At 45.6% G+C, this 12797-nt stretch overlaps 1 protein-coding gene across 1 annotated transcript in view; it reads left to right on the plus strand.

Annotated features, from left to right (window-relative positions):
• Nucleotides 1-12797, plus strand: part of ANGPTL5 (angiopoietin like 5) — a 62815-nt gene that overhangs the window by 13348 nt on the left and 36670 nt on the right. Inside the window, exon 3 of the mRNA XM_075593207.1 lies at nucleotides 9463-9625. Within this exon, the coding sequence (XP_075449322.1) occupies nucleotides 9463-9625 (163 nt within the window). The remainder of the gene's footprint in view (nucleotides 1-9462; nucleotides 9626-12797) is intronic.

Consider the following 12797-nt stretch of genomic DNA (forward strand, 5'->3'; position numbering starts at 1 on the left):
TGTGGGATACTGGTGCTTGGGCAGAGCCAATACCTTTTTCCGTATTGGAGGAATCTGTATCAGAGTCTCCTTCATATTCTGGAGCTCTGTAATTTTTGTCGTCAAGGTTGCCGCTGCGTCTGTTTTCTCCTTGGTGTACTGACTCAAGGGAATGGAACAGTCTCTCTGCTTCAGTTTCTGAGCCTTCTCACGCTCCCTCTCATACAGAGTCACCTGGTATCGAAGCTCCGCTTCCAACGATGCTCTGAAGACATGCAGCTTGGCCTTTAGCTCCTCATACTGCTCTGTGGGGACGTACTGGGTATTCAGACGTTCCTGCAGTGCTTGTACCTCTTTAGCAGCCTGCAGTTTTTCTTCCTGTAGCGTTTGCTGCTTCTCCTCAGCATACTGGAGGAGTGTACGCAGACCTTGCAGTTGGTTCTGCAGTCGGTGCTCTGCGTCAAATTTTTCCTTGACTTCTTCTGTTAACTTAAAATTTTCTTCTTTCAGTTTTAAGTTTTCTCTTTTTAATCTTGAATTTTCTCCTTTTTCAGTCTCTGTACTCTTCAGGGCCTCTTTGCAGTCCTCCTTCCATTTACGCACATCTGCTTTGAGAATGACAATCTCCTGGCGTGAGACTTCCTTCTCTAGGTTGAGGGTCTGAAGCTCCTTCTGAGAGACTTTGAGATCTGTATTAAGATTGACAATAGTTTCTTTAGAAATGTCCAGCTCCTCAGTGAGACTGTGTAGTTCCTTTCTGGAGACTTCCAGTTCTGTGCAGCAGCTGTTGGTCTCATGATGTGAGGCATCCAGTGCTCTGCGGAGTGTCTGAACCTCTTTCTGAGATACGTCCACCTCTATCCGGACACTGTTGACCTCCTTTTGTGAGGCATTCAGCTCTATGCGTAGAGTGTGAACTTCTTGCTGGAAGACTATCATCTGCTTCAGTGCCTCCTCATACTTCCGCTTTAGCGTAGCCACCATTTTATCAGATTGGCTCTGCTTTACATCCATGGCGGAAATAGTAGCGTTTGCAGTATCTAGCTCAGTCTTGAGATCGTCCAATTCTGTCCTGGCTAAAGAGTAAATTGTGAGCACATCTTTTTGTAGCCTCACGTTATTTTTCTGTAGCTCAGCATTATTTTTTCTCTCTCTTCCTAATTCTTCACAGAGCAGATCACAGTCATGCCTGGCAATTTTCAAGGCGTTTTCAGGGCTGGTCAAGGGATCGTCACTCACTGGTTCCGGCTCCGCTTCCCTGGGATGACTGGTTGAGGGTTCCTCACTGTTGGCACCGGACAGACACTTCTTTGGGGTACACGACTTCTGCCTTGGGCCCTCTGGATATTCGGTTAACCGTGGGACGAATTCTCCATTTTCTCTAGGCTGCAGGGCAACTCGGTCCCCCTTTTCCTCCACAGGATCTGCGGATGTGTCTGTTCCTTCCACGGTAAGTGAAGAACTGCTTTTCTTTTTCTTTTTCCGCCTTTTTGATTTGGATGACACCGTCCCTTCAGGGATATTGGGGTCTCCATCTTCATTTGAAATTTTAACAGCTTCATAATATATACGCCAGGCTTTTCTTGCAGTTGCTTTAGCTGACAGAAATATTGGGTGATCTGCTGCTCCCGCTCTGTCTCCTGTTGATCATATTCGTCATCAAAGGGAGCGGTCTTTTCTGTTCGTGCTGAGTTCAGGCACCCCCACCATTCTTGGGGTGTTTTGTGGGTGTGACTCGGTTCGGGTTCCCCGTAAGAGATATCTTCCTCTTTATTGGACTGGAAGGGCCATTCTTCCGTGGGGTAGGGTTCATTACAGGAACACTGCATCTTGTCCTCCATTTTTAGGCTATCAGGTGTAATTTTCTTCCTGACCTCAGGAGGCGCTATTGCAGCTGTTGCCACTGTATTTGCTAGAACCCCCAATTGTGGTAGTCCTACAGATGGGCATATTTTGCTTGTAGAGGTCGTAGCTCTCACAGGCATCTCTGTAGACTTTTCTTTCTTGGGTACATTTTACAATATCAGCAGTACTGTGCATGCATTTTCTCTCATCAGGTATACAAGTTGTGCAGTTGCTAGGTAAAAAAAGTCTATTTGCTTTACACCATTTTCTTGCAGGGTGCAATCTCCCCGCTTCAGCAACAGAATTTGGTTTTCTGCCTGAGTTCAGTAATTTTCAGTCTCATCTTTGGGTATTATGGCATTCACACTTCACACTTTGGGTGTCTGTTTTTGGCAGACTTTTCTACTTGTGTGAAAAAACATTCTTTGCATTGGACTACTTCTTTCATTCCCGGCGGGGTGACTCAACATTCAGCAATTAGTTTTGAAAAACCTTTTACACAGTTCAGAAATCACTTTTTCCCCTATAGGGCAATTTTACACTCAGCATTTCTTTGCTAAAAATTCCCCTGCTTCAGCACAGTCTTGTATCAATTTTCACACTTTTCTGCATATACTCCATTCACAGCTGGTAGCCCTATGCGGTGTGGCAACCTTTATTTGCAAAATCAGTACCACTCGTGGGTCACCATCTGTATTCACTGCTTCAGCGAAACTTTTGAAAACAACAAACACCTACAGTATCCCTTTTTAAGGGCTGACTCACTTCTTGAACCCTGACTATGGCTGGAAGGCAAAACCCCTATTTCAATGACCATATTACACTTTGTAATAGGCAAATTAAGGTTTAGCTACTTCAGCAATCTCTTCCGGGTTTTTGTAAGTTTCAGTGCAGTGTGGTTTCAGTGGTGTGTATCCCTTTAATTCCGATCTCTGCTGCATGAGGTTTTTTTTTTTTTCTCAGACTGTTTGTAGGCAAAAAGCATTAAAAAAAATTTCACATAAAAATCTCCGGTCCTTTTTAACTACAAAGACACCTCTTGTCCCACCTTGGACACCATATGTAGACGGACGTTTACAGAGGTACACAATTTGGAGACGTTTATAATGTGAAATTATAATAAGGCTTTATTGTGCCTTTTCCTTTTCATCAGGAAATCCATCCAAACACAGGGGGGGAACAAAGCTTCTATTGACTTGGGAGTATTTCTAGTGAAACACTATGCAATAATTCACATCTCCCTTAGTCAAGCATTTCTCGCAGCCCAAAACATATAGCATGAAATAAGCAGATATAAACAGTCTCTTAAGAATAAAAGTCTTATCTGTTTCTTGGAGGGAAAATCTTCTCACTTCCTGGTTCAGCTTCAGGTGTAGTAGTTTTCCCTGTGTCTTGAAATCAGCTCTGCTGTGCAGAGCTCAAGACCGGTCAGCTCAAGAGATCTGGGTTTCTTTTGGTCAGTCTCTCCTGGGACTCAAGAACCTCTGCTCTGTCTCTCCAAAGGTCAGCTCTCAGTCAGAGCTAAGGAGGAGTCACTTCCTGTCTGAACAGATAGGTTTTTGTAAACAATCTAATCAGGCAGGTGGTGTTCAGTAAGTAACTACCACACTGCTAGATTAAAGGCACATTACTGAACAGGGATAAGTCCCCTGTTACAATGTCCTTTGTCAAAACTGAAGAAATGTTCTTCAAATTTAAGCTTCATGTAGTTTGGGTCGGTCATAAGAATTGATAAATACAGTGCCCAAGTTACTCAAAAACAGTTGTTTCCCATGCGCCAATTAAAGGATTCATGTCTAAAGGGAGGTGAGGGCTTTCCAGTGAGATGGACATTTATTCATTCTTTCTCCATCCCATTAAGTGCCAGGATGCACAAGGTACGCCCCAGAAGTTCAGCTCAAAACTGCATAAGTTAGACTTGTGGTTTACAAAAGTGAGCTCATATACCAGCCTGTAGGAAGACATGCACAGAGGTATGCAATAGAGTCTTTTGTAAGGTGAAATTAAATAAGGCTTTTATTGCGCCTGTTTCTTTAACATAAGAAAATCATCCAAACATATGCAAAAAAGGGGAAAACAAAGTTTCTGTTCCACTTGGGAGTATTTCTAGTGAAACCTATGCAGTCCACAACTCCCTTTAGATAAGCATGTCTCCCAGCCCCAAACATATATCTTGATGTGTGCATATATACCATATAAAGGAAAGTCTTATCTGTTTCTTGTAGTTGGAGGGAAAGTCTTCTCTGTTCCTGGGTTGCTGCCTTTTTCCTCAGGCTATGTCAGCATTCAGGTTTAGAGGTTCTTTCCCCTGTGTCTTGCAGACAGCGTGCTATTTCTTCTGGCAGGCTCAAGACATCTGTCCCTATGGTCAGTCCCACAACTTGTGAGACTCAGGAACAATCTACCTTCCTGTCTCAAAGGGAGTTTTTTCTAAAGAACCTAATCAGCCAGGTGGTGTTTGTTAATTGACTACCAGCAGTTAACCACCCTGCTGGTTTAGAGGCACATTTCCTGAACAGGGATAACTCCTCTGTTACATACCTCCCCTGTTTGTGGGAAGCTTGGCTTGCCACGGCCAAGCCCATACTTCCACTCTCATTCTAGATATCTCTGTGACTTGAATGAGAGTGGATGGAGGAAGAGAACCCTCAGTCCCACTGGGATTGGAGCCCTTTCTCCAGTTTATTTGTGTCTCCTCCCGAAGGTGCTTGAGATCAGCACTCCTCAGTCGCTCTAGGAGGACTTTTTCCAAGTATAGTCTTTTTGCTGCGTGCGCGGTCATGAGATTTCCCTTGCATCGGGTGTTCGTCTTATTGTAGGCAGACTGTATGGCAACAGTTGAAGAGCGTTTAAAAACAGCCTTTTGAGTTTTCTGCTCTTGAAGCCGTCTCTATGCACTTTTTCCACTCAATGGAGTTGCTAGTTCAGCTTCTTTGGGATTAAGTTGCAATTCCACATCATCAGCTAAGGATTCTTCTGGTTTTGATTCAGCACGTGTACCTTTTTTTGTTGCCTGTTGGGTGGCTGAAGGTTTTGCTAGTGCTTGTTTAGGTGGTTCAAATTTTGCAACCTTGTTTTTCAGACGAGCGGTATTCCCAGCTCTCACTGTACCCTTGTCTTCATGGGTTTTTGTGGCTGTGGGATACTGACGCTTGGTCAGGGTCAATACTTGTCCTTGTAGAACTGTAATCTCATCCGCGAGAGATCCCTGTTTTTTGAGTGCGTCTTGCAAGTCTCTTCTCAGGGAATTTATCTGTACACTTTGCTTTCTCTGAGCTTGCTTCCATGTTTTCATTGTATTGTGAAGCACTGTGAATTTCTTTGCTCGGGCCACAGTTACTTGTCTCAGTTTCTGGACCTTCTTGTGCTCCCTTTTGTGCCGAGTCACCTGGCTTCTAAGCTTGGCCTTTAGTGATGCTTTGGTGATGCTCAGGGTAGCCTTCAGTTTCTCATGCTGCTTTGCTGGGACATACTGGGTAATCAGACGTTCCTGCAGCACTTGTACTTCTTTAGCAGCCTGCAGATTGTCTTCCTGCAGAGTTTGCTGCTTTTCCTCGGCCTTCTGGAGGTGCGTAGGCAAACCTTGCAGTTGGTTCTGCAGTCAGTGCTCTGCTTCAAACTTCTCACCTTCCAAAAGTCTATTTATTTCTTTAAGCTTGTGCAGCTTTTCATTCTTTTCCTTGACGTAGTCTGTCAAATGAGAATTTTCTTCTTTCAGTTTTAAGTTTTCTCTTTTTAATCTTACATTTTCTCCTTTCTCAGTCTCTGTACTATTCAGGGCCTCCTTGCAGTCCTCCTTCCATTTACGCACATCTGCTTTGAGAATGACAGTCTCCTGGCGTGAGACTTCCTTCTCTAGGTTGAGGGTCTGAAGCTCCTTCTGAGAGACTTTGAGATCTTTATTAAGATTGACAATAGTTTCTTTAAAAATGTCCAGCTCCTCAGTGAGACTGTGTAGTTCCTTTCTGGAGACTTCCAGTTCTGTGCGGCAGCTGTTGGTCTCATGATGTGAGGCATCCAGTGCTCTGCGGAGTGTATGAACCTCTTTCTGAGATACGTCCACCTCTGTCCGGACACTGTTTACTTCCTGTTGTGAGGCATTCAGCTCTACGCGAAGAGTGTGAACCTCTTGCTGAAAGACTGTCATCTGCTTCAGTGCCTCCTCATATTTCCGCTTCAGCTTAGCCATCATTTTATCAGATTGGCTCTGCTTTTCATCCATGGCGGAAATAGTAGCGTTTGCAGTATCTAGCACAGTCTTGAGATCGTCCAATTCTGTCCTGGCCAAAGAGTAAATTGTGAGCACATCTTTCTGTAGCTTCACATTATTTTTCTGCAGCTCTGTGTAACCATCTTTCTTTTGTTTCAATTGTTCATGGAGCATATCACAGTCATGCCTGGCATTTTTCAGGGCATCTTCAGGGCTGGTCAAGGGATCGACACTCACTGGTTCCGGCTCCGCTTCCCTGGGATGGTTGGTTGAGGGTTCCTCACTGTTGGCACCAGACAGACACTTCTTTGGGGTACACGACTTCTGCCTTGGGCCCTCTGGATATTCGATTATCCGCGGGACGAATTCTCCATTTTCTTTAGGCTGCAGGGCAACTCGGTCCCCCTTTTTCTCCACAGGATCTGCGGATGTGTCTGTTCCTTCCACGGTAAGTGAAGAACCGCTTTTCTTTTTCCTTTTCCGCCTTTTGTTTTGGATGACACCGTCCCATCAGGAATACTGGCTTCTCTTTCTTTATTTGATACTTCAGCGGCTTCATTGTATATGCCAGGCTTTTCTTGCAGTTGCGTTAGCTGACAGAAATATTTGGTGATCCGCTGCTCCCGCTCTTTCTCCTGCCGATCATATTCGTCATCATGGTGAGCGGTCTTTTCGGTTCGTGCTGAGTTCAGGCACCCCCACCATTGTTGGGGTGTTTTGTGGGTGTGACTCAGTTCGGGTTCCCCGTAAGAGATGTCTTCCTCTTTATTGGACTGGAAGGGCCACTCTTCTGTGGGGTAGGGTTCATTAGGGCTGTAATAGCTGATGGAAATATTCGGTGATCCACTGCTCCCGCTCTGTCTCCTGCTGATCATATTCGTCATCAAAGGGAGCGGTCTTTTCTGTTCGTGCCGAGTTCAGGCACCCCCACCATTCTTGGGGTGTTTTGTGGGTGTAACTCGGTTCGGGTTCCCCGTAAGAGATATCTTCCTCTTTATTGGACTGGAAGGGCCACTCTTCCGTGGGGTAGGGTTCATTACAGGAACACTGCATCTTGTCCTCCATTTTTAGGCTATCAGGTGTAATTTTCTTCCTGACCTCAGGAGGCGCTATTGCAGCTGTTGCCACTGTATTTGCTAGAACCCCCAATTGTGGTAGTCCTACAGGTGGGCATATTTTGCTTGTAGAAGTCGTAGCTCTCACAGGCATCTCTGTAGACTTTTTCTTTTTCTTGGGTAAGTTTTACAATATCAGCAGTACTGTGCACGCATTCTCTCTCGTTAGGTATACTGGATGTGCAGTTGCTAGGTAAAAACGTCTATTTGCTTTACACCATTTACTTGCTAGGTGTAATCCCTCCACTTCAGCAAAAATGTGGTTTTCTGCTTGAGTTCAGTAATTTTCAGTCTCAACTTTGGGTATTATGGCATTCCCTCTTCACACTTTGGGTGCCTGTTTTACTCCCAAGATACATAGACAGACTTTTACTTGCAGAAAAAAAATATATTCTTTGCAGTGGAATATTTCTTTCATTCCCGGCAGGGCGACTCAACACTCAGCAATTGGCTTTGGGATACCTTTTACACAGCTCAGCAATTCCTTTTTTCCCGGTTGGGCAATTTTACCCTCAGCACTTGTTTACTGAAAATTCCCCTGCTTCAGCACAGTCTTGCATCAATTTTCACACTTTTCTGCATATACTCCATTCACAGCTGGTAGTCCTATGCGGTGTGGCAGCCTTTACTTGCAGATCAGTACCACTCGTGGGTCACCATCTGTATTCACTGCTTCAGCGAAACATTTGAAAACAACAAATGCCTATCCCTTTTAAGGGCTAACTTACTTCTTGAACCCTGACTACGGCTGGAAGGCAAAACCCCTATTTCAATGACCATATTACACTTTATTGTGATAGGCAAGTAAGGTTTACCTGCTTCAGCACAGTCTCTCTCTCTCCTCTTGGAATTGGGGAAAATAGTCCATCTCTGGTTTTGTGGGTTTCAGTGCAGTGTAGATTTCCTGCCTGGGGTGTGTATCCCTTTAACTCTGGTCTCTGCTGCATGAGATCTTTGTTGCTCAGGCTGTTTGTAGGCAAAAAGCACAAAAAAAAATTCACAGGCAATCTCTGGGGCACCTTTTAACTTCAAGGGCCACCTCAGTCCCAATTCTGACACCATATGTACGAGGATGTGCACAGAGGTATGCAATAGAGACTTTTGTAAGGTGAAATTAAATAAGGCTTTTATTGCGCTTGTTTCTTTAACATAAGAAAATCATCCAAACATATGCAAAAAAGGGGTAAAACAAAGCTTCTGTTCCACAACAGCCCCAAACATATATCTTGATATATGCATATACACTGGCGACACACTTTATTCGAGCTCGGCTAGTCCCACGAATTCGGGTATACCCGGGTGTATTGAGGTTTGTGACTGTTTTCTGCCCGAGTGCATTGAGGTATTTTCCAGGCAGGGATTGAAGCATTTTATTCCTGCTGGCTGCAATACTGCACAGTATATATATATATATACTGCATTACAATTCATGAATTTATGCCATCTGGTAGACACGCGAAGCATTGCAGCCTATTAAATCCTAATCATTATCATTTAACAGATCAGCCGCCCGTCAGCCAGGCATGAACCCAGGCTGGGAAGGCAAACGCAACGGGGCTTGTCAGAGGTGAGGAGCGGCGCATTCCAGGTATCTGCCAGGTACATACTGGGTATTTGCTCGAATAAAGTGTGTCGCAGCAGTATACCAAAAGTCTTATAAAGGAAAGTCTTATCTGTTTCTTGTAGTTGGAGGGAAAGTCTTCTCTGTTCCTGGGTTGCTGCCTTTTTCCTCAGGCTATGTCAGCATTCAGGTTTAGAGGTTCTTTCCCCTGTGTCTTGCAGACAGCGTGCTATTTCTTCTGGCAGGCTCAAGACATCTGTCCCTATGGTCAGTCCCACAACTTGTGAGACTCAGGAACAATCTCCCTTCCTGTCTCAAAGGGAGTTTTTTCTAAAGAACCTAATCAGCCAGGTGGTGTTGGTTAATTGACTACCAGCAGTTAACCACCACATTGCTGGATTAGAGGCCCATTTCCTGAACAGGGATAACTCCCCTGTTACACAGCCCAACAGTTCATCCTGCATGAGTGTCATTATATTCTAGAGTCTCTTCTCCTAGACCTCATTAGGTCAGAACCAAGACAAACATGACAGAAATTAAGCAAACACAATTACTCTATTTTTGGAGGGCTTTCATTATAAACCTGAACCAGCGACAGGGCTATGTGCATGCAATTGCAGTGTTTATACATCTATCATATTTGTCATATCTGTAGAAGCAACCTTTGTTACATTTAAAGAAAGTACATGCTATGCCAGTCACTGTAACAACTCTATAATCATCTAATCAATGGGTTTATTATTATTTTTTAGGGCAATTCAACTCTCAGGGCAATTTCTGTCAATACTGTTAAAGAATCATTCATAAATGTTTCTTCTTCAACAAAAAAGAAAAAGAAATCTACCAATGATAAATGTTCTCAGTCGTGCACGGAAACGAACCCCAGTTTGCAAGAAAAAAAATATTACATGTGCAGTAAGTACAATTTTCTACAAAGAAACATTTATAACTCGTGCTAAGTGCTATGATGGGCAAAACCGTTTGTTTGGGGAACAATTTACCAACTCAGATTCCATGGTGGCGACTACTAAGATGGATGGGCCCTGAACTTTCATATGAAAGAGTAGATACGGATTACTATATTTAATTGTTTCCAAACCAATCTCTAAATCTATTGCAAGCTTTAAAGCAGCAGTCCAAGCTGACGTTTTTTTAATTTGATTTATTTTTTCCTTTAATATGTGCATCAATACAATCTGCACAATGATAAGTAATTAGCTAAGTTGCCGATCGGCGATGATTCGGCTCCGGGGTTCACTAAATGGCTGTCAGTGCAGCAGAAGAGGAACAAAGATGCAAAGTTCTGTTGGGAAGATCATGTGACCAGACACAAGATACAATTGGTGCACTGCTAAACAGAGGGCAGGGATCAAAAATGGGTGTGCTAGAGCACACTTTTACCCGTGCGCACCCCTGCCTGCTCTCCTCTGCGGCTCTCTCCCCCCCTCCCCACGGCCCCGGTGTCAAATGACGCGTGGAGTAATGTGACGCCACTTTGCCGCGTCGCTGTAAGGTATGTGTGTTATAGAGGCCTTGTGCGGTCCCCCGGCCTTTAATTTAAATGCCTTGGGGGAGAGCGGGGGACCTCTATAACTGCCATGTCCCCCATCCCAGAAAATCTTGCGCCCACCAGTTGGCTCACCCCTGTGCTAGAGCCTGCTTCAGAAGAGGAAGGGGATGTGACTTTGTAAATGGTTGAGATAGAAAAAAAATGCTTGCTTCATTATAATACATTACAAATGTAATTGAGAGTTGTCTCATAAAAAAGAATTGATTTATTAAAAAAAAAACACATGTAGGATATTGCTTGGTCTGCAGCTTTAAGGATTGTGCTGACTCTTCCTCTCCCAGGACGCTTGCTTGTTTCATATTCACTGTTTAATGTATTTCCCTCCCAGCAGCGGCATAAGTTCGCTGTAAGAGGCCTCCGGGCAACGAAGCTGTGTCATGACATTGCGGCATCACGTATCGGTTTGTCACGGCAACACGTCACCATGTGATGTCGTGTCGCCACGACGATGCAGCATCACATGACACAGCAATGTTGGTGGAGGGCTGCTCTGTTACAGAACCCCGCTTTCTTCCCCGGCAATCAGTTTCATTGCTGTGGAGGAGAGAACGGGGCCTCTGTGACCGTTTGGGGGTTTCACCACAGGATAAGGAAATGTGTTTTGTCTTTTTTTGCCCCTTGAACAGTATCACAAATAAATGACAATTCATCGCACCTGAGCCAGACAGGGAATATAAATAACTGTGTCTTCCTATTATACATGGGATATGTCATTTGTCCTATTTTGTTTCCACTAGTCATAAAAAATAGAAAACAAGATTCTAGCAACATATTTCCTAATGTCCGATTGTGGACATTATTATTATTATTATTATTATTGTAACGGGTATTCCCCCCCCAATCGCAGATCTGATGTGGGTGCAAGGAACATACGGTGTTACCATAGGTGTGGTGCATTACCTGTTGGCTCGCAGGAGGGCTGAGCTTCCGCCACGGGGAACCTGGGGCAATTATACTAGGGGTAACCACTTACTCAAGTCAGCGCCTCCACCTGCGATGGCTCCCACCAGAGGGGGAGTGGTTCCTCGCAGGACAATACAATAATCACATACACGGGAATATATATATTAACGAGTGACTTTACTAACAAGCAATATAACATATCACGCAATACCTTTATATAACCTGTGTCCCTCTCTAGAGGAGACACCTACGGCGTCGCGCAGGACGCTTCCCCAACACCAGGTGATCCCACCCAGTGTCCCGAGAATCCCACCCAATGTCCCGCACTCTTGGAGAGAACGTGGGTGACTGCGCAGTCACAGTTACACTAAGGGGCCCGTTGGTGCACTTATGACTGTATGGTACCTGCCGAGCACTCCGGTACTCGGATCAGCAACTGGCTTCGCAAAGGGTCAGACGTGTGATGAATCCGTCTGATCCTCCAACCGAACTCCTTTGTACGCAGACCGCCAGGGCGGTCTCCCTCTGGAATAGTCTCTGCGGACCCCAACGTGGGTCCGAACCGCTTTACAGGAACCGCAGCGTCCGCTGAGTCCCTAACTAACACTTGGTACTAACGTGACAGGAACCCTAACCTAGGGCCTGTCCCTGTGGTACCGCAACCTAAAGTGGCTTTGGGGAAAACTCCTAGAGGCCTACCGGGGTTAATAACCTGCCCCACTCCCCTAACTCTTCCCAGCCTTGACTGTACTTACTAAGACCTAACGAGTCCCAGCGCCGACAGCATCAAGCTGTAGCTCACTGGATGCTGCAGCCAACATGCTGCGCAACAAGGTGCCTGCCTGTCAGACCTCACAGCACTAACAGCCGTGACTCTGACAAGGCAGCACTCTACATTAAGGGCAGCGTCCCTATCTTGGGCCTCCCTAAGCACTTACCCACTAAACTAGTGGGGAGTTGGGGCCTACCTGGGGTGTAGGTACCTATATGGGGCAGGAGCTGCACTCGCTCCCCGCACCCTTCCTTCCCTCACAGCTCCCTGACTCCAACTCTCTGTAACCTTTCTTTCCCAGCTCCCACTAATGTAAGTGGCAGGGTCCCTAACCTGAGGGCTGTCCCTGGCAACACTCACCTTACTGGGGAGCTGAGCTATCTCGGGCCCTGGGGGCGCTGGCCTAGTACAGGGAGTCCCTGACTCCTGTACCCTACCTCCTTCCCTGGGCTGTTCCGGTCTCTGTCTATCCCTAACTAACCCTAACGTGACAGGAACCCTAACCTAGGGCCTGTCCCTGATGAACCGCAACCTGGGGTGGCTTGGGGAAATCTCCTAGGGCCTGCGGAGTAATAACCTGCCCCACTCCCCTAGCTACCCAAGTCCCTAATCCTCCCTAACATCTAGCTACTCGCTACTCCTAACAGCCTGCAGCAGACACACAGCTCTCACCGTCAGCCTGCAGACATTCACACACGCTGCACACACTGCGCCCAGCACATGCAGCAACAACACACAGCAACCAATCCTACATACACCATACACTGGAGAGGGAGAGTCTATCTGGGGCCTAAGGGGTTAAGCGCCTGCCTACTCCCCTAACGAGGCCCAGTCCTGACTCC

Source organism: Ascaphus truei, chromosome 3, assembly GCF_040206685.1.
Source record: "Ascaphus truei isolate aAscTru1 chromosome 3, aAscTru1.hap1, whole genome shotgun sequence".
Lineage (NCBI taxonomy): Eukaryota > Metazoa > Chordata > Amphibia > Anura > Ascaphidae > Ascaphus > Ascaphus truei.